General features: G+C 35.9%; 1 protein-coding gene across 1 annotated transcript in view; it reads left to right on the top strand.

Moving 5' to 3' along the window:
* The window catches only part of KPNA4 (karyopherin subunit alpha 4), a 60,674-nt gene that overhangs the window by 11,594 nt on the left and 23,001 nt on the right, over nucleotides 1–26,079 (top strand). Inside the window, exons 2-10 of the mRNA XM_075546984.1 lie at nucleotides 12,505–12,549; nucleotides 13,566–13,655; nucleotides 13,765–13,794; nucleotides 13,885–13,937; nucleotides 18,071–18,166; nucleotides 18,610–18,695; nucleotides 22,373–22,459; nucleotides 25,590–25,759; nucleotides 25,954–25,998. Of these exons, the coding sequence (XP_075403099.1) occupies nucleotides 12,505–12,549; nucleotides 13,566–13,655; nucleotides 13,765–13,794; nucleotides 13,885–13,937; nucleotides 18,071–18,166; nucleotides 18,610–18,695; nucleotides 22,373–22,459; nucleotides 25,590–25,759; nucleotides 25,954–25,998 (702 nt within the window). The remainder of the gene's footprint in view (nucleotides 1–12,504; nucleotides 12,550–13,565; nucleotides 13,656–13,764; nucleotides 13,795–13,884; nucleotides 13,938–18,070; nucleotides 18,167–18,609; nucleotides 18,696–22,372; nucleotides 22,460–25,589; nucleotides 25,760–25,953; nucleotides 25,999–26,079) is intronic.

Raw genomic sequence — 26,079 nt, 5'->3', positions numbered from 1 at the left:
TAGAACCAGAACGAACCATTTCAAAGCCCTGGTTTTAAAAAGGCAGCTTTTTCTATTTGCCCATGTGCTAGAAAACAGGCTGTGTGTCTCATACATGCCAATGAATGCAGTTGTTTGGCAGCACCCTGGCTTTAACTCACTAGGTACCAGCAGTTCCTCCTCCCCTACATTGTGACAACTAAAAATGTCTCCAGAATTGCCAAATGCCCCATGAATGGCAAATTACTTCAGTAAATTTCCCAGAGCACCATTGTCATCACACCTTTCCACTCAAAAACTTTTAATGGCTTCCTGATGAGAGGCAACCAGTACTTACTAAGCTAGACAGACCAGACTCTTGAGTTTAGTAGACATTTGAGTGTTTGCTGCATATGAGGAGCCTCTTAAATTCCACCAAAAATGCAAACAAAATCTCATGAGGGATGTATTCTTGTATTAGTTTAAAACTCTCTATTCACATAAGTTCATGTCTGATTCTCCTGTCACCTCAGACAGGGAAACCTACTTCTCTTTTAACAACCAGTACTACTCTCTTTGCTTTTGGTAGGTTTTAACCAGGAAACTTTCTAGTCTTCCCTTGACCTTGCCATTGTTTGACTTATGCTGACAGGTTGAATTTAAACCTCTAAGCCACAGTTAGGCTTTCCCTAATCTCATCAATTCATATTAATTCTTTTGTTTAACTCCTAAGAGAAGTTATTTCTATAAACATATTTTGGTATTTCCTTTTATTTTCACATTTTATGTTTTCTTATAGATAAAAAGCATTGCAAAGGATCAGTATGCTGTTCATGTAAAAAATTATAAAATGATTACTGATATTAATACACAGTAAAGCGTAAAACCCATGAGAATTACACTAAGCAAATTCAGAAAAGTGCTTCTGGGGGAAAGGGAAGACTGAATGGGGGAAGGGAAGTTCTAAAGGTAGAAAGATTTGAAAAGTATTTATAGCATAATTATTTTTGCTTCTTTACAAGGTAGAGTAAATAATAGCAAGAATAATGCATGTTTGGATATCTGTTACGATCTATGCTTTTTATATTTTATATTGTACTATTAATTAGATTTAAATTTAGTTCATTCCTGAAGAAGTGGTTAATTTTGTGATCATGGTTTCTCCCCTGCCAGGCAAGTATAGAAGTGAATTTGGAAAGCTATATGTGTTTTAAAATGTAGTCTACCCATTAGCTGCATTGTTTCTAACATTTCTGGACATTTTGCACAAAGGCACATCCCCAGAAACACCACAACTTAGAAGTAAGACTCACCCTTCACAGAGCTTTAAAAAAACAGGGAAGACAGGATTTTCTTTTTGTTCCCTAAGATTTTAGTATTTTCTAAAATATTAGAACCTTTGTTTCTATCGCAATAATTAGTCATATTAAATTACTGTATAAAGTTAAAACATACATATTTAGTACTCAGTTGGTTAAATCGCAGTTCTTGGCTTACTGGACCTTTCAACACATGCTTTCTTAAAAATATAATTTTTTAACTTTGTTCCAGATTGTTGCAGGCTCAGGGTTACCTTGATTTTGAATTCCCTTGGGTTATGCTAACTCATGGAGACTCTTTATCTAGCTCAGGGTTTTAAATACCACTTATACACTGGTGACTTAAATTTTACCTTTCTAGCTTCACTGTCTCTTTTGAACTCCAGACTCAGCTCACAACCTGACATCTCGTTTTTATGTATTATAAGCACCTAAATTTAGCATGTCCCAAACAAATATTATCACATCAAAGTTAATTACAGTTGCTTGGACCAAATGTATTGGAAGTCATCACTCTCTCATCCTGTTCACATTCCTATTCAGTCCATTACGGAGCCCAGGTGGCACTCTGGCTTCACCACAAGCTCAGAGGTGCAAAGCTATAAAGATTTACCATCTCAGAAACCCTATGTAGGGTAGTTAAGAACCAAAATTGACTCAATGGCAGTAGGCATCTTGTTCTTGTTATCCATCCAGTTCATTAGCAAACTTTGTAGGCTAAATTTTTAAAAATATGTCTTGAATTCCCACCCTAGTCCAAGCACTTGTTAGTTTTTGCCTTAGATGAGTGACCCCCCCCCAACCATGACATTGAATCAATTTTGACTCAGACTTACTCTAGGGTTTGCAAGGTTGTAAATCCTTAAGGTAACTAACAACAACATAACATCTGGAATGATTAAGTCAGGATATCTAAATCTACAGTTGGTTTCACGTCTTAGAATAAATGACAAAATGACTCATCCATTTTTTACTGCAATCCTCTCTTCTTCATCCATTGGTTGTCAGTCACCTTCTTGCTCTTCAACTTTTCTCTCGTCACTAGGCCTTCTACCTTGAATAAAACAATTTATTTTAAAATTTGCTCATTTTCTTCTTTGTTTTTCCCAAATATTTATCACTATACAGAATGGAATTAAAAGACAGTGGAATTTATTCTTAAACTTTTTTAGGTGTGCCCTCTTGTAAAAGTCCTGGTGTAGCAGGGATTAAAACATTTGGCTTTTAACTAAATGGTTCAAATCCACTAGCCTGTTTTGCGGAGAGATGTGGCCATCTACCTTAAGTAAGATTTTCAGCCTTGAAAGCCCTATACAGCAGTTCTCGTCTGTCTTGAGTATTTTAATAAGCCGGAAATGATTCAACAGCATTTGATTTCTATAAAGAGCACTAGTGGTACAGTTGTTAAAGCACCCAGCCGTTAGTTGGGAGGTCTGCATAAAATGTGAATCCATCAACCTCTTTTTAAAAGAAAGATGTGGCAGTCTGACAAAAAATGTACTGCCTTGGAAAGCATTTGGAGCAATTCTTCTCTGCCCTCTAAGCTCCCTTATGAGTCAATATTGACTTGAGTGCATTGGGTTGGGTTTGGTACACATTTTGGTTTTAAATGTTTTAGTTTTAATTTATTATCTACTAACAATGTAAGTTCGGTGAAGATGAGAAATTTTCTCATTTTCCACATGGAGTAGTTCAACAAAAATTTGTCAGATGCAACAGAAAAAGGGGTAAAGAGAGACATCGGACAGGGCAATATATGACAAAATAATAATTTATAAAGTATCAAGGGCTCATGAGGGGGGGAGCGGGGAGGGAGGGAAAAAATGAGGACCTGATGCAAAGGGCTTAAGTGGAGAGCAAATGCTTTGAGAATGATGAGGGCAAAGAGTGTACAGATGTGCTTTACACAATTGATGTATGTGTGGATTGTGATAAGAATTGCATGAGTCCCTAATGTTTAAAAAAATTGTCAAATGAATAAATGACTAGCTTTCGATGTAGAGGTACATGTTTAGTTTTGGGAACATAAAATAGTGCTTCAGTAATATAATTTAGTAATTTGGCTTTTAATGCAGGTTTTTGTTATTTTATTTTCAAGGTTGATTTTACTTACAAATAAAAATGAAAAAAAATTTTAAATAAGCACTGAGGGAGAAAGGATAAGAAAAGTATCTTATCTGAAGATTAAAAAGTTATGTAACGAGCAGATTCAAGATGAAAATACAGTATAGTATAGTAGAAAGAACTTGAACTGTTCATTTATAAAATTCTTTAGTGCTACTTTTTAAAGGAAACCACAAATTTGAATGCTTTTAAATCATGTGACATAGAAAGCATTCCTTAATCATATTTCATTTTAACCTGATACTGATTTATAAATAAGGGGGGGAAATCACTTGTTTATCTTATCTGGGAACTCACCAAATAGAGAGAAATCTAGTTATTTCAGCAAAAGGTGTAAAGTTTGAGTTCTGTTGGCTTCCTCGTCTTTGTGCATCATTTCATCTCTTTTTCTTAATTTTTCAAATGTCTCTCATGTATTAAGCTTTCTTCAGCCATTTAAGCAGTTTTGAAATTTTATTTTTAGAATAACTTTTCTTTTGTTCAAGAAGCAATAGTTAAAGCACTCACTGCTAACTGAAGGGTCAGCTGTTCAAACCCACTAGCCACTCCATGGAAGAGAGGTGAAGCAGTCTGCTTCCATAAAGATTTATATCCTTGGAAATCCTGTGGGACAGTTAGTAATATTGTGTCCTATACAGTTGCTATGAGTCAGAATTGACTCCCCTGCAATGGTTTTGCTTTATTTGTTTCCCTTTTGTTCATATAAAACATAAATATGTGTTTATTGTAGTAGATTTTCTATGTTGTCCTCAATTACTTTCTTTAAGTGATGCTAAAAGTTTACCTTGCTGTATTACTCATCCCTTAGATTATATGTGTCTGAGCAAATCCATAGTCATTTCTAACCCATTATTTCCCTACCAAGCACCAGTCCAAACATGCCCTCCTCTCCCCAAACAGACACACCCAGGTTGTTAGTTTGATGATAATCTGTGCTACTAAAACTAACTTGGAGGAGCTGATACCAAGGGCTCAAATAGAAAATAAATGTTTAGAAAATGATGATGGCAACATCTGTACAAATATCCTCGATACAATTGATGTATGGAATGTTGTAAGACAGTGGTTCTCAACCTTCCTAATGCCACGACCCTTTAATACATACCGTTCCTCTTGTGGTGCCCCAACAACCATAAAATTATTTTTGTTGCTACTTCATAACTGTATTTTTACTACTATTATGAATTGGCCGACCCCTGTGAAAAGGTCCTTCAACTCCCAAAGGGGTCTCGACCCACAAGTTGAGAACCACTGTTGTAAGAGCTGTGCGAGCCTCCAATAAAATAATTTTTAAAAAGGACATATCATCTGAAGTCTTAAAGTGGCCATCTAACAGGGCAGCAACAAAGCCAACATGGAAGAAGCACACCAGCCTGTGTGATCGTGAGGTGTCAACAGGAATAGGTATCAGAAGTTCAAAGACAAGCAATCAAATTGACATGAAGGAGCTTAAACAAAATGGAAACCAAAAACCCACCTGTAAGCTAATTGGACAGCCCCTCACAGAAGGGCCACATGGAAGGGATGATAGATATATCCAGGGTACAGTATAAACTGATGAACGACATTACTGTCCTCTAGTTCCTTAATTTTTCTCTTACTATTTTGGTCTTAGTTTTGCCTCATTAATCTGGTTAGACCTGCATATGTTTATTTGTATATTTAAGCTTATTCGTTACATGAAATCCAAGATAGATTAACACTTAAGAAATAGTAATAGAAAAAGAAATAGTAATGGTTCCTTCAAGGTACGGGAAGAAAGCCAGGGGAGAGAGGGGAACTGATAGCAGTGATGTCTGCTCAAGGGAAAGGAATACCACTTGTGGGTGAACAGATGCATGGGATGGTGTAAGATATGGCCATATATATGATATATTAATATATGCATATTACAATCAGGGTTTCTGAGGGTAGGGTGGGGAAGAGGGGATAAAGGGGAGTTGATATCAAAGAGTTCAAGAAGAAAGAAAATGTTTTGAAAATGATGGTGGCAGCAGTTGTATAATTATGCTTGATCTAATTGAATAATAGATTGTTATAATAGCTAACCACTCCCAATAAAATGATTTTTTTTTAAACTCTGATTTCTGTGTCCTTTTGGCATTGCAACATTAATAGTCAGAGATAAGAAAAGTGCAAGTTAAAATAACATTGAGCACAATTATACTAGAACTATAATAGCTATACAATGCTTACAATTTTGTGCTTTGACTTATTCAAGGTACAAGTAGATAAAATTGATGTACTATTGGAGAAACAACAGGTGAATCGTTTAGTGTTCTATTGAATTCCTTCACTTTGTTGTGAGAATTCATTCCTCCTATAAAGGTGATAATTTTCTAAAGATAGAGTTGAGGCTGGTAATCACAATATACTAGTGTTGTCAGTTGCTTATGCATATGAAAGTTGGAAATTGAGTAGAAAGACTGAAAAACAATCCATGAATTTGAATTGTGGTGCTAGAGAATATTGAAAGTACCCATGGACTGCTAAAAGTTCTTGGAAGAAGTATGGCTAGATTGCTTCCTAGAGGCCAGGATGGCAGAACTTTATCTTACATATTTTGGCCATTATTGTCAGGAAACACTAGTTATCTGAGATGGGCATCAAGCTTGGTTAAGTCAAGGGACAGCGGAAAAGAGGAAGTCCCTCAAGGCGATGGATTGACAAACGGTTGCAGCAGTGAGCTCAAACACAGGAACAAGAGTGAGGATGGCATGGCGCTAGACCGGGCAGTGTTTGGTTCTGTTGTACATTGAATCCCTATGGATCGGAACCAACTCTGGAAACCTGCACCCCAACCCCACCCCACCAGCTTTATTTTCTGTTAGGTGCTGTCTAGTCAGTTTAAATCATAGCCACCGTATGTACAACATAAGGAAACACTGCCTTTCCTGAGCCATCCCAGTTATTGCTCTGTGTGAGCTCATCGTTGTAGCCACTGACAATCCATCTGGTCAAGGGTCTTCTATTTCACAGATGCTCTGCTGCTCCAAACAGGCATATAAACTCTGTAATTTATTTATTTTGTATTGAAAAATAGTCTGTTTATCATTAGCCAGCTGGACTCAGTTTAAATAATAACAATTTTGTTGGCAACATCCAAAACATTATAATCAGGAGCTAGTTGGCATGCTTTCTTCTCTCCCTCAGGCCTGATCAAGGTGTTGTCTTTGGCTACATCAATGTCATAGACATGTAAACATGCAAATTTAATACATCTTAGTGAATGTTTGTGAAATACTAATCCCATCCCCTAGAGTTCAACTATTTACACATTTTATTTTTAGGATTTTTATTATATTCATACTAATAATATGTTCAAATGCTTATAATTTGAATATAGATTATTTTAAAGTATATAATTTCTATAGACTAGAATTATTTCTTAAAATGATTCCAGTAGATTGCTAGTTAACTTTCTGGCTTTTTGCTCCAAAGTTAGTTATTTTGCCGCCTCTTTACTTCCATTTACTCTGTTAACATTGATCTCTGCTAGTCTTTTCACTTGTTTTTTTTTGTTTGTTTTTTGTTTTAACAATTTATTGGGGTCTTTTCACTTGTTAAGGAGATATACAAACATGATTGTGTTTAGAAAGACTATCACCAATAGTGTTGATTAGATCTTTTCTCTGCTATTTCTACTACTGGTAGTACCCAGGTTGCATAGTTGGTTAAGCATTGGACTGCTAACCTATACACTTAGCAGTTCAAATTCCCCAGCCACTCCAAGGGAGAAAGATAAGGTCATGTTTCTACTCCCGGAAAATTTACAGCCTCAGAAACCTATAGGATGACTGAGTCAGAATCCATCTGCCTCCCCTACTCCCCTAGGAAATAAATCTGCAGTTTGGAAATTAGAGCCAACTTATTACTTAAATGAACTTTTCTAAACCAAGGATTGAAATTTCTACCTATTGGTGGATATGAATTATTGACCATTTTGAGTATTTAAATATTTACCTTTTAATGTCATAAATGTAAAGTGAGGTTAATCTGCTTCACATTGCAGTTTTGTCAGCATATGTACAGTCAGTTGAAGGTGTAAGTAAGCACCTCAGTTGGTGATGGAGAAATTTACAAGTGCAAATTAAAGTAGAAAGAAATAGAAATGGGGAAACAAACTTTGTAGATAGTCTGTTCTTAACTCTCAATGTTAATTGGGTTGATTATCTTGTACGTACCAAGAATGTCTGTTACGATAATCACCAGTAACTCAGCTTTTTCTGAAAGGCTTTTGATATGGTTTCTTGATGTTACTTCTTCCCTACTTGTCCATTTCTGGCTTCTGCCAGTTTTCGAAAGATCCTTCACATGCCATCATTTATAGTCCTTTCTTGATGCATGCTGGTTTCTATGTAATATGCTTCCCTCTCAAATGACTGCCTTGAAGATTTAGCTTACATAATCATGTTTGACACTTATCATTGCCTCCTGGAAGAGCCCTTTTGTACATTGTAAGACGTTACATTTATTGAACTACTTAAGTAATGTGTAGACTGGTTTTTGGCATTTAATGTTTGATAAATGCTTGGGCTTATTCTTTTCTTAAAGTATAATTGTATGTTTATGTCACAGAGGTATTGCTTCCTTCAGGGCATGTATGTACTAGTTTGGTCCATCTTTTTGTTTTTACCCATTGCCGTTAGGTCAATTTTTAACTCATCGTGACTCTCTAGGACAGAGTAGATTTGCCTCACAGAGTTTCCAAGGTTATAATCTATACAGAAGTAAACTGTAGCATATTTCACCCATGAATGGCTAGTAACTACCAGGGCTCTTTTCGTATTTCTAGTGGCTGGCAAATAGGTAATTAATAAATGTTTGAATGAATGAGTAAATCTCCCCAGCAAGCTCCAAATTGTATCGACATATGATAGTAGTGTATGTTGTGATGGTATGTGTGAAATTTAAACAATTTTATTGAGATAAAATTTACATGTCAAGATAGTAACGTGTATTGTGATGGTATGTGTGAAATCTAATAATTTCACAAAATCCACCCATAAACGATACAGTTCGATGATTTTTAGGAAATTGTAAAGACTTGTGCAACCATTAGCACAATCCAGTTTTAAACTGATAAAACTCATTGCCGTCGAATCACCTCCAACTCATAATGATCCTATAGGACAGAAAATAACATTCATCTGGGTTTCCAAGACTGTACATCTTTACTGGTGTAGAAAGCCTCAGCTTTTTCCCTCAGAGCAGCTAGTGGTATTGAACTGCTGACCTTGTGGGTAGCAGCCTAACTTATAACCCACGATATCACCAGGACTTTTATTGCACGATAGGTTGGATAAATAAAACCAGAGCATTACATTCCTTTGTACAATTAACTTATAAATTATTTTCTTTGTTTTTCTTTATGGAAATTACATCCTGAGTAAATCTTATTAAAATATCCAGGTTTCATACAGTATGTTGTTACATGTCCAAAATGTAGCAAGAATGATTTGAAATCAGAAACAAAAGATAAATTGCAAAAGAAAAATCATTGGTTCTGAAAAGCTCTAGATATATTTTACACATTGTCAATAGACACGCATAAAGATGTCCCTTCTTAATTGCCAGGAAAGTAAATGTAAATAAAAATTACAAATGGGCAAAAATTGATAATAGATTGGCAAAACGTTTTCTTTAATGATAATATCTAGTGTTGATGAAGATCAAGGACTTCTGCCTTTGTATAGATGACAATTCAATGTAAAGAAGACCGAACTCCTCACAACTGGGCCCATGGACAACCAATAAACAGAGAAAAGGTCAAAGTAGTCAAGGATTTTGTCTTGCTTGGATCCACAATCATTGCTCATGGAAATAACAGTCAAGAAATCAAATGACAGTGTAAGATATGACAAAATAATACTAATTAAATAATTCTGATTTATAAATTATCGAGGGTTCATGAGGGAGGGGAGCAGGCAGGGAGGGGGAAAATGAGCTGATACTAAGGGCTCAAGCAGAAAGCACATGTTTTAAGAATGATATTGGCAACAAATGTGCTTGACACAATAGATGGATGTATGGATTGTGATAAGAGTTGTACGAGCCCCCAATAAAATGATCCAAAAAAAAAAGAAATCAAATGACTGTATTCAGCAAATCTGCTGAAAAAGACCCCTTTGAAATACTGAAGAGCAAGATAACACTTTGAAGGCCAACGTGCACTAGACCCAAGCCATGGTATTTTCAATCAACTGATGTGCATGTGAAAGTTGAACAATGAATAAGGAAGGTTGAAGAAGAATTGATGCATTTGAATTATGGTGTTGACAATGGTTGTTAAGAATACCCTCTGCTGCCAGAAGAACAGACGAACCTTTCTTAAAAAGAAGTATAGTGAGACTGTTCCTTTGGAGCCACAATGGCACGACTTTGTCACACATACTTTGGATGTGTTATCAGGAGCAACCAGTCTGGGTGAGGAGATCTGGGGAGCAAACAATGAATGTGGGGGAGGGGGAAATAGAACTGATTGTGATGATGTATATACAACTCTTTTTAAAAGCTATTTAACTATGGAAGTTTTATGATATGTGAATATTATATCAAGAAAATTTTTTTTAATTTGACCGATGGTTACCATGGGTGAAAGGAGGAAGAGCTTTTGCTTAGGGGGCATTGAGTTTATGTTAATGGTGACAGAATAGTTTGGGAAAGGTTATCAATAATTGGTGAACAACACGAAGAGTAGGATCAATGGTACTGAATTATACATATAGAAGTTATAGAATTGGGGAATTTTGTTCTGTATACTCTTGCCACAATTAAATAATAATTACATTAGTAGCAATGAGTATAAGGAAAAAATGTTCTAGAATTGATTGTGATGACAATTATACAACTCTGTATGATTGAATTATATGACATGTGGGTGAGCTGTTTAAAAGAAGAAGAAAAGACATCATACTTAGTAGAGGGTAAGAAAAAGAAAAAGACAATCAAGGAGGATGGATTGACACAGTGGCCGCAAAAATGATCTCAAAACAGAACGATTGTGAGGATGATACAAGACCAGACTGTATTTTGTTTGATTATGCATTCAGTCACTTTGAGTCGGAATTAACCCCACAGCAATCAACAATGTTGGAAGAAATCACTTGATGTATAGACTTCGGTGAGGGGGTGGGGGGCTGTTTTGGCAAGCTCTTGATTTAAAATATTCATACTTGACTTTTTTCATTCAATAATTCTTTGATAAGCATCTTCTGTGTCAGACATTGCTAAGGATGTAACGCCTACAGCAAAATAACCCACTGATAAAGGCAGGCAGAAAAAGAAATTGATGCATTTGAATTGTGATGGTATGGTGTTGGCCAAGAATTGAATATAAAGTTCTGCCAAAAGAATAAACAAATCAATCTTAGAAGAAATACAACCAGAATGTTGCTTGCTTACTTAGATGTATTTATTTTTAGGAAGTAGCAAACACTAGAAAAGGACACCCTGGTTAATTAGAGGGTCTGTGAAAATGAGAGAGAATTCTGTGAGATTTGACAAAAAAGCAGCAACAATGGACTGAAACATACTAATGATCCTGAAGAAGCCACAGAACTATGCAATCTTTCTGTTATGTGTAGTGATTAGCAGCTAGCAACAAAAATGTGCAGTATTTATTCTAGAGGGAGAAACAAGCGGATGTCGTTTATTAGAATATGATAAATGACACGGAGAGAAAGAATCAAGTACCCAGTTAGAGGTTACCGGATGGTTAGGATTGGTAAAACCTCACAGGTAGGACCTCATTAAGGAGTGACATTTGAACACAAAGGTAGAGGAGATGAGGGAGTGTGTCCTACAGATGCTGAAGGAAAAGCGTTTCTATCTGAGATAATAAGCAGTGGTAATAAAAATAACACATAGATGTACCAAGAGCTATTGTATATGCGCATGAAGGTTGGGCTTTTAAAGTGGAGAACCTTGGGAAGACTGAACCAAGGGAATGACATGATCTCTGGCTGACTTTTTTAAAAGGAAGGTATTTTAACTGCATCTGTGCCCTCTCCCTCTCACAGAATCCTTGGGTAGAATTCAGGATACTCTAGGATCTAAAATTTACTTCTCCTTTATAGGGTTTTCAAAACTGTAATTGTTATATGAACAGATTGTCACATAATTCTTCCATGGTTTTGATGAACTTGAACCCTCAGCCTTTCAGTTAGCGTTTGAACATTTAACCCTGAGACCACCAGGGCTACTTGAAATTTAGTAATGTAGTCAGTAAACCACAGTAGTGGTACTAAAGATTACTTGTAACTTTGGCACCACCAAAAAAACCCATAATTTTGGTGTTGCAGCTATCCTGTAATACCATTACTTTGAAGTTATAGTAGTTATTAAGAAACTGGTGATGTGGTGGGTACGTGTTAGTTCTTATGCACCTAGCAGCTGCACGTGAGAATGACCTGGCGATGGAAAATCAACACAACAGCACAGAATAGCTAGATTTTATTTAATATTATATAAAGAATGTCATGCATTAGAATTTTCACGTGCATGTGTTTTAATATTTTTATAGCGATATCAGTATATCTAGTAGCATAGTGATTAGCTGGTAGGCTACTAAATGATAGGTGATGGATGGTTCAAACTCAGCAGCGGGTCTACAGAAGAAAGGTATTACAGGCTGCTTCTGTAAAGTTATAGCCATGGAAACCCTATGGAACTGTTTGTCCCATAGGGATGCTGTGTGGCAGAATCCGCTCAACAGCAATAATTTTCGTTTGGTGTAGTGGTAAAGTGAATTTAAGTTATATGTCAATGTTGAGCCAGCAGAATTGGCTAGCCAATTGAATTAGTAATGTGAGAGAAAAGATGACTCAAGGATGGCTTATAAGGTTTGGGGTCAGCACCAATAGGATAGTATTGACATTTGTTGAAATGGTAATTTCAGTGAACTTTTCTATACTTAGGGATTTGAAGGAAATGATAGAAAATTATTATTGTTATAGGGTGATTTTTACATATGAGTAAAATATTTAATATATGCATATATAACTGGAATAAATTGGGGTTAACAGTAAAATATCAGTATGAGTTTCTCTAGGTGCTAGGATTTGAGATGATTTTTTTAAATGTTTTCCCTCATTTCTTACAGACTATGAGAAGACAACGAAATGAAGTTGTGGTTGAATTGAGGAAAGTAAGTTTAATTAATATTAGGTACTTCCAGTAATACCTAGAACACTACTGCTTACACATATACATTTCTCCAGAAAAGCATCAAATTTATCTATTTTTAAGTAAATGTGTAGCTAATATAATTAAATTTTATTTACTGAATAGTCTCAAATGCTTAGCATTTTCTTTTGAGAAATGAAATTTTTTATTAAAAAATCATTTTATTGGGGGCTGGTACAACTCCCATCACAATCCATACATCCATCCATTGTGTCAAGCACATTTGTACATTTATTGCCATCATCATTCTCAAAATATTTGCTTTCTACTTGAACGCACGCTTGGTATCAGTTCCTCATGAGAATTGACAATTTTTGACTAAATTTGATAGGTTGTTGAAGTTGGCAAGCTTTCCCATTATCCTAAAATGCAGATAACTAACAAGTTTCCAGATGATTTTATAATCTGTAATCTTTAGAATATAAATCATAGAAGTAGTTATACTAAATACTTTTGCTATTTATAGATTATTAGTTATGTGTGAAAAGAACATTCTTTAAAATGTTATCAACTTTCTAAGTATTGAAGCCATTTATTCTTGGAACTATATTTGTCATAAACCATTTTAAGTGAAATTCAAGTAGCACATGATTTCTGTGAGCCATGGCTGGTTTTTCTCTAATTGTGAACTATTAAGAGTTGCCCAACTTTTGCTTTGACTTTGCTTTTAGATGATAAAAAGTACCTCCCAGATGATGTGTAAAATGGTTTAGTACTCTTAAGTAAATATGTATTTGGGTCCTGCCTTAAACTCTGCACTACCTTTTTTCATTTAAAAAATGTTAAATCATAATTTTTTTAAAATGCAAGGTTTGGGTACATACTAGTGTGGTTTGAGTGTTTAGTTCATAGCTTGGTTTAATTGTCTGCATTTGAGTTTTACTTTTTAAAAGTACTCATTATTTCAGTGTGTAGGCACATTGCTTATCTTTTGTGAAAGTGTTTATGTTTTAATTAAAGTTCTTTATAATTTTTAAGAATAAAAGAGATGAGCATCTTTTAAAGAGAAGGAATGTACCACATGAAGATATCTGTGAAGACTCTGATATAGATGGTGATTATAGAGTGGTATGTGTGTTATTCTGGCAATATAAAATTACCTGTAAATTTGTTTATGAAAATGTAGAATTTCAAGATGATTTTTAACACTTTTTCTCTTTAACAACCCTCTCCCCAGCAAAATACCTCTTTAGAAGCTATTGTTCAAGTAAGTTTTTTTCCCCTCTCTCTCATTAATCTTTGTTGAACTCAATTATTATTGTTGTCTGCATCATAAATTGTTTGATTTGTCTTAAAGAATGCCTCAAGTGATAACCAAGGGATTCAACTAAGTGCAGTTCAAGCAGCTAGGTAAGTTAAATATCAAGGATAGATTTCTTTCCTTTTTTTAAATATATTTCATTTTTAAGTTATACAGGGACTTCATTTGGGGTTTTTCCTGTACAAGGGAACTTCAAAAAGCTCACTAAAAATGTTTTTTTTTTTACCTCCATTTTCCCACAAACTTTTTGAAGCACTTTCTTATAAATAATGTCATAATCAAATTAAATTTTAATGGCCAACAGCCATACACCAAGCCCTTTAATTTAGAGTATAATAAATTTTTGGAAATAATAAATTTTTAAAAAAGAAAAAGATCATAAATATACTAAAGCTTTCGTATATGTAAAAGTTGCTAGGGAAAATTTGATTTGGCAGGTTAATGACATAAACTAGAAAAATTATAAAATGCTACTTTTACTAATTAACAGGTATAATCTCATAAAAAGTCAGATTATTCAATTCCTGCACAGGTAAGCTAACTTTTTCATCCTCAGGTTGATCACGCATTTTCAAGAATTACAGGCTTTCTATCAGTGTTATAGACAAATCTTTCCAGGTAGAACACCAAGTTATATATTAACTCATGTATATTGTGAAGCTTATGTTCTCATGGTATATTTAACAAAAGAGCCAAGAAAAACAAAAACATGAATCGCAAAGATCTTCAGACCGAATAGTTTGGGGAGATGTATCATAGTAGAATACACTGGCTGCGTTGTGTGTTTATGAATTGAAGAGTAAGTATTTTTATGTTGTGAATATTAGTATAAAATTTCGTTATTAGACACAAAGTCTCATAAGTTTTTGGAATTTTCCAGTTTTTCTGTATTCAGCCTTAAGTAACTTAGGAGAGATAAGGAGACTATTTAATTACAATGCTGCCAAAATAACTTCTTTGTTATATAAGTAAAAAAAAATCACAGAAGTGGTCATACCTCACAATAGCACATTAATGTTTAAGGCAAGAAAGAACTTGTATAAGTAGAAGAAAGGACATCTTCAGTGGGATGAATAAGATGTGAAGGCCTATAAATGAATTGCAATTGTGTAACAGACATAACTGACTGTAAATGGCACAGGTATCATGACAGTGAATTTCTTAGAATGGGAGAACTTTTGTTAGAACACACAGACCACTTCTCACTTGAACCTGCAGTCTACAATGTTTTTGTTTTTGCCCTCTTACTTCAAGCAGCCAGGAATGTGTTTGAATTGTTCATCTCAGTTATTTTAGCACATCTTTGGGTATTTTCTGTGTGTTACTGTGCTTATTCCATGTCACTTCAGTTTCTAAAGCAAGAATACTTTTGACTTTTGTGATTGTAAATTGACTGAACAGAGTAGGAAGAAGAATCAGACACTAAAGTTAGCTATCATTTCTAAATCAGTAGCCCATCCCTGAGGTTGAGCCTATTTTTGTCCTTTGACTCTATTGTTAGCTACTATGAATATGTTTGACTATTTGGATGACTTCCTAGTTCCTTTCTTACTGAACCAAAAACCCAGCCCATTACATCGAGTTGATTCTAACTCCCCTAGGGTTTCCGAGGCTGAGAAACCTCAGAGCACTGATGGATTTAAGCTGCCAACTTTGTGGTAATTGGTCTAGCCCCAACACTTGGCAACACCACCAGTGTTTCTTACTTTCCTTCTTACACTCCAAAAACCAAACTAACTTCCTTTGAGTCCATTCCAACTCATAGATACCCTGTAGGACAAGTTAGAACTGCTCCTGTGGGTTTCCAAGACTAACTCTTTTCAGGAATAGATAGCTTCCTGTTTCTCCAGTGGAGTGGTTAGTGGGTTCAAACTGGTCACCTTGCACTGAGCAGCTCAACATATGACCACTCCACTACTAGGGCTCCTTACTTATACAAGGTAAATGCCATGTGAAAAGAATCTGCACTTTTTTTTCCCTCTGAACTCAAAATTTAAGCCCAAAAGCAATACATTTAGAACATTTGTTTTTATTGGGGACTCTTACAGCTCTTACAACAATAACATTTTCTTTCTGCTTGAGCCCTTGGTATCAGCTCCTCATTTTTTTCCTCCCTCCCCTACCCCTCCATCCACAAGAACCCTTAATAAATTATAATTTTTTTATTTAATCATTTTATTGGGGGCTAGCACAACTCTTACCATAATCCATACATTTGTACATCTGTCAAGCACATTTGTACATCTGTTGCCATCATTCGCAAAACATTTACTTTCTACTTAAACCCTTGCTATCAGCTCCTCATTTTTCCCCTCCCTCCCCACTGCCCCTCCCTCATGAGCCCTTTGATAATTTGTAAATTATTATTATTTTGTCATATACTGTCCAATGTTCTCCCTTCACCCACTTTTCTGTTTTCCGCCCCCTAAATTATTATTTCGTATCTTACACTATCCGCTGTCTCCCTTCATCCATGTTTCTATTGCTCTTCATCCTGGGTGGAGGGGGTTATACATTGATCATTGTGATCTGTTGCCCCTTTCTCCCTCCCACCTTCCCCCTACCGTCATGGTATCGCTACTCCCATTAATGTCTGAGGGGTTTATCTGTCCTGGATTCCATGTGTCGAGAGCTCTTGTCTGTACCAGTGTACACGCTTGAATTTGTAAGATAGAACTGGGATCTTGATAGTGGGGGGAAGGAGGCATTAAAGAACTAGAGCAGCGGTTCCCAACCTGTTGGTCACGACCCCTTTGGGGGGGTCGAACGACCCTTTTACAGGGGTCACCTAAGACACTGCTCCTATATCCATCTCCAGGCAGGTCCGCCCACATGCAGATACCCCACTAACAAGTACCCGGCGTGAATACTGTTACCCATGTAACACCATGCTTCAAGACAAAATTTCATTTATTTGTAATTAGAAATATTTCACAATATATAATTATATATTGTTTTGTGATTAACCACTATGCTTTAATTATGTTCTATTTGTAACAATGAAAATACATCCTCATATCAGATAGTTACATGGAGATTCACAACAGTAGCAAAATTAGAGTTAGGAAGTAACAACGAAAATAATTTTATGGTTGTGGGTCACCACCACATGAGGAACTGTGTTAAAGGGTTGCAGCATTAGGAAGGTTGAGAAGGTGCTATACTGCACCCCTGCTGGCGCATCCCTTTCTTGTGGCCCTTTGTGAGAGGATGTCCAATTGTCTACAGATGGGCTTTGGGTCTCCACTCTGCCCCCCCCCCTCGTTCGCATGATAGATTGTTTGTTTTGGGTCTTCTGATACCCGATCCTGTTGGCACCTCATGATCACACAGACTGGTGTGCTTCTTCTAAGTGGGTTTTGTTGCTTCCCAGCTAGTGGGCTTTGTTGCTTCCCAGCTAGCGGGCCGCTTGTTTATCTGTAAGCTTATAAGACCCCAGATGCTATATCTTTTAATAGCTGAGCATTATCAGCTTTCTTCACCACATTAGCTCTGCACCCATTTTGTCTTCAGCTATCCTGTTGGGAAGGTGAGCATCACGGAATGCCAGGTTATTAGAACAGTGTCCTTGCGTTGAGGGAGTACTTGAGTAGAAGCCCAATGTCTGTCCGTCTGCTAACTTAGTACTTAACACATAACATATAACATAAATCTATGTCCCAATCATTATTTGTAAATATATTTGCATAAGTACGTGCCTGTATTTACACCTCTATAATTATACCTCTATAAATGTCTTTGTCTCCTACTTCTTAGCTGTTTCCTTTTACTTTCCTTTTGTCCCACTGTTAGGATTGACCTTCATTCGGCTTTCAGTAATTCCTCTTGGCAACATTGCGTTTGATCAAACCCTACCAGGCATTCTACACTCTCCTTGCCATCGATTTTAGATCACTTGTTATTACCTTATCCCTGGCTTTCCTGGCACCCCCTTCCTTTCCCAAACCTCCCGCGCTCCCATGGCCCCCCAGAACTGTCAGCCCCATTGTTTTCTCCTTGGGATTGTTTATCTTAACCTATTTTACATAGATAGACATGAAAAAGGAAGGGGAAAAACGCCAATTAATAGTTCAGGTCTGTTTATTGACAATTCTGACTCTTAACTACCATTCCATGTAACTGATGTAGTGATTTCTTGACTAATTTTTAGACAGACACTGATTTTCAGGTATTTCTCCCAAAGAGTCACTGAGTGGGTACAAAATATCCTATGTCTTTACAGGAAGCTTTTGTCCAGTGATAGAAATCCACCAATTGATGACCTAATAAAATCTGGAATATTGCCTATTTTAGTCCATTGTCTTGAAAGAGATGACAAGTAAGTATATTACTTAAAAATAATAATATTTTACAATGTGTCTTTTGCAAAAGACAGGGTTTTCTAGTACTTGGAGAAAATCAAATATAAAAAGAACGCAAGCTATGGTAAAGCCAAGAGATATAAAAGTAAAGGTCAAAGAGGAAATTGGGACAGTTATGTTTAACTTTATTTATAAATTTTGAAAATTGTCGAAAACTTTGGAAAACTGGTGAGTAATATACAGTTATCTTATTAGTTATAGAAAATCAGCATTTGAGATTTACTTTTTTATACTAAAGCTGTTTTAAATTGTCATTAAAGGGAAAAAGTTAAAATGATGAATGGATATGATTTGAAACAAAATGTTTAATGTCTTCAGAAAGCTAGAGAGGTAAAATGATTGTTAGACATTTGGGACAGTGTAAGAAATTCTTACTGTTAAAATTATTTGTGCTTTGTAGTCCATCTTTACAGTTTGAAGCTGCATGGGCCTTGACAAACATTGCATCTGGAACCTCTGAACAAACTCAAGCAGTAGTACAGTCCAGTAAGTTGATTATGATAGACAAAATTGTGATTTTTTTTTAAAAAAGAAGTCTGTGAAAAGTAAGTAGTGAATTCTCTTAAAATATGTTGTTGTCGGGTGCCTTCTAATTAGTTTCAAGTCATAGCGACCCTATGTACAATGAAATGAAACACCATCCTCATAATTGTTAGGTTTAAGCCCATCATTGCAATTTGTACATCCATCCCCTCTTGTTTCCAGTACTCCTCTTTTTTGCTGACCCTCTCTGCTTTTCCAAGCATGGTGCCCTTAAAAAAAATACAGGTTTGATTATGAGGATAGCTTCCCAGTAAGGTAGTTGAAATAGGCCAGCTTCAATATGTCACTGCAAGTGACTGACATTTCCTATTTTGGAAAATTCATTCAATTCCTTTTTTAGAGTTCTGAGAATATTTCCTAATTATAGTAGTTTAAATTATTGTAATAATATTTTATTTGTAAAACAGTAGAAATAAACATTTTCCCCATTGACATGCATACATCAGTGATTTTTTTATCTTTTTGCATCAGTGATTTATGTTTATTGTGAAAAGCAGTGTATTGTGGAGAAAAATAGTACTTCTGGGAATACATATTGAATTTTAGTGGTTAAGCATAAGCCACATCATATTATTGGTACACATTAAACCATGAGTTTCTATGTTAATTTTTTTTTTGTTTGTTTAAGTCTTCAGTTTCCTTGCATTTGCTAGCCGATCGCATTTCCTTAGATGAAAACCATGAAATATATGATCTGAGTGTTTTAATTAGCAGATAGAGCTAGGTGCTCTGAGATATCATGTTCTTTTACCTGGGGGCAGGGATAATGTAAAGGCTGGTTGTTCATTACTTTCACTATTTTCTTGTAATTGTTTTTAACCTCCAGTGAAACCTAAGGTTGGGGAGTAATTTTGAAAGTCAGATCAATTTTGATTTTTATTCAGAGTCCACCTTTGGGCTCCCTAACTTTTATTCTCTGTTTACTCAGGTTTGTGTCTCTTAGACTTTCTTAATGAGATTTCTATGATACATTTTAGAGCAACCTTTTTTTATAAATTACATAGTTCCGTTGGAAGAATGGTGTGACCATTTATGTCATTTTCATTGTAATAGGATTGCATTTCTTTTATGTTTCAAAAGATGTAAGTGGAAAATAATTACTTAAACTGATAATCCGGGTATGTCTTCATGTACAGGTATCCCCAGTTGAGACATACTAGTATTAAGATTAACTGCTTACTACCATCCATATGTTGTTGTTGTTTGTACATACTAACATTGGTAATATGTACTATGCACTGTGTTGGAATGCATATTTTGCCTATTATATAATCACTCTCAAATGTTTTATTATTATTTAGTGATCAAAACACTGTCATATAGCAGGCAATGACTAGTATAGCAAGCCTGATCTACAAAAGTCTGTGTAGGTATTGGTGTAGGCTAAGGGTGGGGAACCTTTTTTCTGCCAAAGGCAGTTTATTTATAACATTTATGTGCCATATGAACTTAAAAATTAGCCTGCTATATTTGGTCAAACATTTAGTTAACTCACCCCTAATGTGATGGCTAGAACTTCTCTTTGGTGAAGCATGTGATGGTAGCTGGTAGTGATGATTTCATCGCCTTTTTATAAGACCAGAGAGATGGACATCACGCACCCGTGGTATAGGGAGTTGTGATACAAATTAGTGCAGTTCTCAGTTCTAATAGCATACATACCTTACAGCTGCTAAACTCTAACTTCATTGTTACAATACTGATGCCACAAAATGCAGTTCAGAGATACAATACTACTGATTTATGAAAACTGAAAAATGAGGTATTCTACTAAGGTCAAAACCAACTATCAAGAGAGTCATCAAAACTCGTAAGAAAAGTCTTAACTTGGAGACTATTTATGTATCTTAAGTTTGTTTGTTGCCTCCCCCCACTTCTGCCTTAAGTTTGTTGAAATTTTAGTATAACGTACATAGACACTTCTGTTGTCGTGTTACTTAAACCCAAACCTGCTATACCATTGATTTATTTGATTCTGACTCAAAGCAACAGTCTTAGAAATTAGCTGCCCAGTTCTTAGTAAAGATAATATCCTTAAGTCCTAGGAAAGATGGTTTAGTTGAAGTTTACAGGGTTTTTTGTTGTTACTTTGGCTTTTTAAAATATGTTTTATTGTTAATGTAAGTTTTATGGCTTCACCACAATCTCTGAATCGCACTCATTCATTTCCATTTCTGTTTTATGTATCTTTTGTGCGTGTGTGTGTCTTTTAAAGATGAAAAAATTTGAAAATTAACACATTGAGTCTATTTGAATATGCCAAAAATAATGGATAAGTCAAATAAGTATGGTTTATCTGCATATATATCAGAGAGCATTTCTCAGAGTAATGTTAGAAGAAAATAAAAGACTCATGTATTCAGTACCATTTATTCATTCTTTTCAGATAAAGACATATTTTTTTGTCTCCCATCCAATTGAATTTATGATTCAGACGATGTGGCCCAGCAATCACAGACCTATTTTATTGGCTCACTTATGTTACTTTAAACTTCTGCATTTGCAAGTTACTGCAACAGTGGAACTTTTTGTTGTTGTTGTCAGTTTTGAAGAAAACACCATTTTGTGTGTGTGGCAAAGCACAGCATGGATCTAGCCCTCACCTCCGCTTTTGCATGCTCATGAGTAGGTGCATCTGAGATACTCTCTCTCTGACCCCTAGACACCCAGGGGTAGGTCAGAGCTCTTAGGTTAAAAGAAACCATTCTTCAGATTGTCCGGTAACCAGACACCAGCCACAAGTTGAGGGGAGTACACATAACGCATAACACGTAACACCCTAACCTTACCTACTGACTGATTTAGCACTAGCCCTTCAATATACCATTTGGAGACTCAAGAGTTTACATCACACCCTTACTTGATTACCTGTGGTTCCTACTGCCCCTTTGAGCTTAAAAGGACTCAGAACTCAGGGAGAGCATATCATACTTAAGGCTACAGATTTATTATAGCTAAAAAGGATGCAGATGAAGTGATGTTTAGGGCAAGTTCTGGGAAGGTTCCCAACACAGAGCTTTAATGTCCCAAGGTTGTGCTAGCCTCCTGAGAGCAGATATTCTTGCTAACCATGAAGATCTCTGAACCTCTTGTGTTCAGGACTCTGACAGGCCTGTCTTGCATGGTAGACTCACTCACTCCTTGCTGAGACTAATTGACATTAGCCTCTCCAGTTAGTCTTTTGTGGTTTGACCAGCCCCTACTTCCTGCACAAATTCTCTGGTGTGAACTAGAAGCCCCAGGCTAAGATACCCCAATTATTCCAAGAGTTATTTCTTCTTAAACAAAGACAAAGATCACATTGCAGTCAAATTAGGTCCTTTGCTACACAATGAGGAATTGTTTTTAAAACCAATACTAAATCCAGATTTAACTGTGAATGAAATTTTGCCAATACACTTGTCTATATGTTAAAAAATATTATTTTAATTAAGAGTAAGTAATGTGCTAGACAGAATTTTTCCTCTTGTTATTCTAATGAAAATCTATCGATAATTGGGATATATTTTTGGTTTATGGTTTCAACAAACAAAATTTATTTTGGGTTTAGAATATAAAGGAATTAGTATTTTCAACCTTAAATGATAACACCCCCCCTTTTTTTTTTTACCCTTCTTCAGATGCTGTACCACTTTTTCTGAGACTTCTTCATTCACCTCATCAAAATGTTTGTGAGCAAGCAGTGTGGGCATTGGGAAATATTATAGGTTCGTATGAAACTTAAACTATCCCAACAACTATAAATAATATGACTATTAGGAATCTAAAACAATTTGCCCTGCTCAATACTAACTTTTATAAGATTCTATAAATTTTCTGTACTTCTAGTTGTAAGAAAATTCTGTTTGAAAAATATGTATATGATTTAGATCCCTTCTGTTTCTCCTCTCTGCACTGAGGTCCATATTATTTTTCAGCACTCTCCATCAAAGAAAGTAAGAATTTAAAAGAGGCCAGAAAACACTAACCAATAATTTACTGTTGCTTCTTGCAGATTTTGTTGTTAGTTGTTGTCACAGTCTGTTTCAACTTTATAAGGACCCTGTATACACAGAATAAGACACTGCCAAGTTCTGTACTATCTTCACAAATAATTTCAGCCATTCTGCTTGATCAAGCAAGATGTCTTTCAGGGACTGGTCGCTCCTGATAACATATTCAAAGTATGAAATGAAGTCTTACCATCCTCGTTTCTAAAAAGCATTATGGTTGTACTTCTTCCAAGACAGATTTGTTCATTCTGCAGCCCGTGGTACTTTGTTTTCCTCGGCAACACTATATTTCAAATACATCAATTCTTTGGTCTTATTCTATGTCTAGTTTTCACATTCATATGAGATGATAGAAAATATGTCTTGGGTCAGATACGCCTTAATCCTCAAAGAAGGGTCTTTGCATTTTAACACTTTAAAGAAGTGTTTTTGAAACATATAAGCCCAATGTATTATATATTTGATTTCTTGACACATGATTGCATGGCCATTGATTGTAAATCCCATACAATGAAATCCTTCACAACCTCAGGCTTTGCAGTATTGCTTTTTGGTCCATTTGTTGGGAGGACTTTTTAAAAATTTACATTGAGTTGTAATCCATATTGAAAGCTTTAGTCTTTAATCTTTTTTAAAAAATCATTTTATTGGTGGCTCATACAACTCATTACATGCCATACATACATCCATGGTGTCAAGCACATTTATAAATTTGCCCTCATCATCCTCAAAACAGTTGCCTCTTTCTTCAGCCCTTGGTATCAGCTCCTCATTTTTCCCCTCCCTCCCGTTCCTCTCCCTCACGGGCCCTTGATAATTTATAAATTATAATTACTTTGTCATGTCTTACACTGTCCAATGTCTCCCTTCACCCACTTTTCTCTTGTCCATCCCCAAGAGAGGAGGTTATCTGTAGATCCTTGTAATTGGTAACCCCTTTCTACCCCACCTTCCCTCCACCCTCCTGGTATCGCCACCCCCAGCACTGGTCCTGGAGGGATCATTTGTCGTGGATTCCCTGTGTTTACAATTCCTATCTGTACCAGTGTACATCCTCTGGTCTAGCCAGATTTGTAAGGTAGATTGGGATCATGAAGGGGGGTGGGGGGAGTGTTTCAAAACTAGAGGAAAGTTGTATGTTGCATCAGTGCTATACTGCACCCTGACTGACTGGTCTCCTCCCCGCAACCCTTCTGTAAGGAGATGTCCAGTTGCCTACAGATGGGCTTTAGGTCCCCACTCCACAGCCCCCCTCATTCACAATGATAGGATTTTTTATTGTGATGTTGCCTGATACGTGATCCCTTCAGCACCTTGTTATCACACAGTCTGGTGTGCTGCTTCCATGTTGGCTTTGTTGCTTCTGAGCTAGATGGTCGCTTGTTTGCCTTCAAGCCTTTAAGACCCCAGACACTGTATAGCTTTTGAAAGCTGGGCACCATCAGCTTTTTCACATTTGCTTATATACCCGGTTTGTCTTCAGGGATCATGTCAGGAAGGTGAGCATTGTGGAATGCCAGTTTAATAGAACAAAATGTTCTTGCATTGAAGGAGTACTTGAGTGGAGCCAATGTCCTTAATACTACACCTGTAAATATGCACATTGAGCTATTTCCCCATCATCCTACATTAATATATTTACATGTGTACATGCCTATATTTAGACCTTTATAAATGCCCTTTGCCTCTTAGTTCTTTCCTCTATTTCCTTTTACTTTGCTCTTGTCCCACTATTATGCTCAGCCTTCATTTGGGTTTCAGTAATTCCCCTCAGGGCTCTTAGGATTCCCTAAATCAACCTAATAGTGTCCTACTCTCATATGTTTCTATACCAAATTTTACGTTTATAACAAAGCTGCACTTTCATCTTTGTTTTTTTATTCCCAATGACAGCCTCAAATTGATTGAAATACTTCAATGCAAAAACAGTCTTTTTTCCTCCAAATATTATGCAGTGATGTTCTAGATAGAAAAATTAAATCTGATGATACAGTGTAATGCAATTGTTCTGAAACTAGAATTAATCTGGCAGTCTTGTTAAAACAAGCCTGGACCCTCAAGAGTTTTCTGCTTCATTAGGTCTGAATTGGTCTCAGTGGCACAAACAATTAGTGCTCTTTATTAATTAAAAGGTTGGTAGTTCCAGCCCACCAAGAGGTGCTACAGAGGCATGCAGGCCTGTCAGTCTGCTGCCTAAAAATTTAACAGCCCTGAAAAGTCTGAAGCAGTTTTACATGATACACATTGGTCACCATGAATTGGAATTGATTTAATTACAACTAGCAATAGTCTTTGGTTAGTTGATACTCTTTGATGATCTGAAATTGGATGGTCAATAAAGTCTACAAATAATTAGAATAGTATTTGGAGTAGTATTTTGACATTCTCACTATAAGAAAATTGGAGAGATGATAAAAGCAAAAGTTTTCTGCTGAAAAGGTACTGTATGTACTTGTGTATAAGCCGAGTTTTTCAGCACATTTTTAATGCAGTTTCTGTAGTAAAATTAGGTGCCTCGGCTGATATTCAGGTCAGCTGTACTCAAGTATATATGGTATGTTAAAGGACCCTAAGCTTCCTAAGTTTATGAGTGAGTAACTTATGAACCTGAAGGGAAGAGTAATGTGTGGAAAAAATACCTTAGCACACCTTATTGCTTTTCTTGATTTGAAAACGTTTTAACTTCTTAATTTGAAAATGTTAACATTATTATAGCCCTTTTTTCACTTTTAATAATACTAAATTGTCTTATCTAATTATACTATAAAAATATATATCATCTTGTACATTGTTTTCTGAATTATGTAATTACAGTGTATTTTACTAACACAGTTTTTCCTTACAGGTGATGGGCCCCAGTGTAGAGATTATGTCATAAGCCTTGGAGTTGTGAAACCTTTACTTTCCTTCATAAGTCCATCTATTCCTATAACATTCTTAAGAAATGTTACTTGGGTTATGGTCAACTTATGTCGCCACAAAGACCCACCACCCCCAATGGAAACCATTCAGGAGGTAAGCAAGTTCTGTTCTGGGTCAGGGCAAGGGGGGGGGGAGGTATGTGAAAGAGAGAGAGAGAGAGATGAGATGAGAATACAATGTGCATATTTTTAATTTTTTTTTTCCTACTCAGATTCTTCAAGTCTGTTTTTTTTGGGGGGGGGGTGTATGTGTGTGATGAGAATACAATGTATTTTTTTTCTCCTCAGATTCTTCCAGCTCTTTGTGTTTTAATTCATCATACAGATGTAAATGTGAGTAAAAGCCTCCTATCTTATATTGACAAGTATATATGTATTTTTAGGGCTGTGTTGCTCCTCTGGCATAGGAAGAAA

Source organism: Tenrec ecaudatus, chromosome 4 (genome assembly GCF_050624435.1).
Source record: "Tenrec ecaudatus isolate mTenEca1 chromosome 4, mTenEca1.hap1, whole genome shotgun sequence".
NCBI lineage: Eukaryota > Metazoa > Chordata > Mammalia > Afrosoricida > Tenrecidae > Tenrec > Tenrec ecaudatus.
The sequence above is the reverse complement of the archived record's forward strand: the minus strand, read 5'-3'. Positions and strand labels throughout refer to the sequence as shown.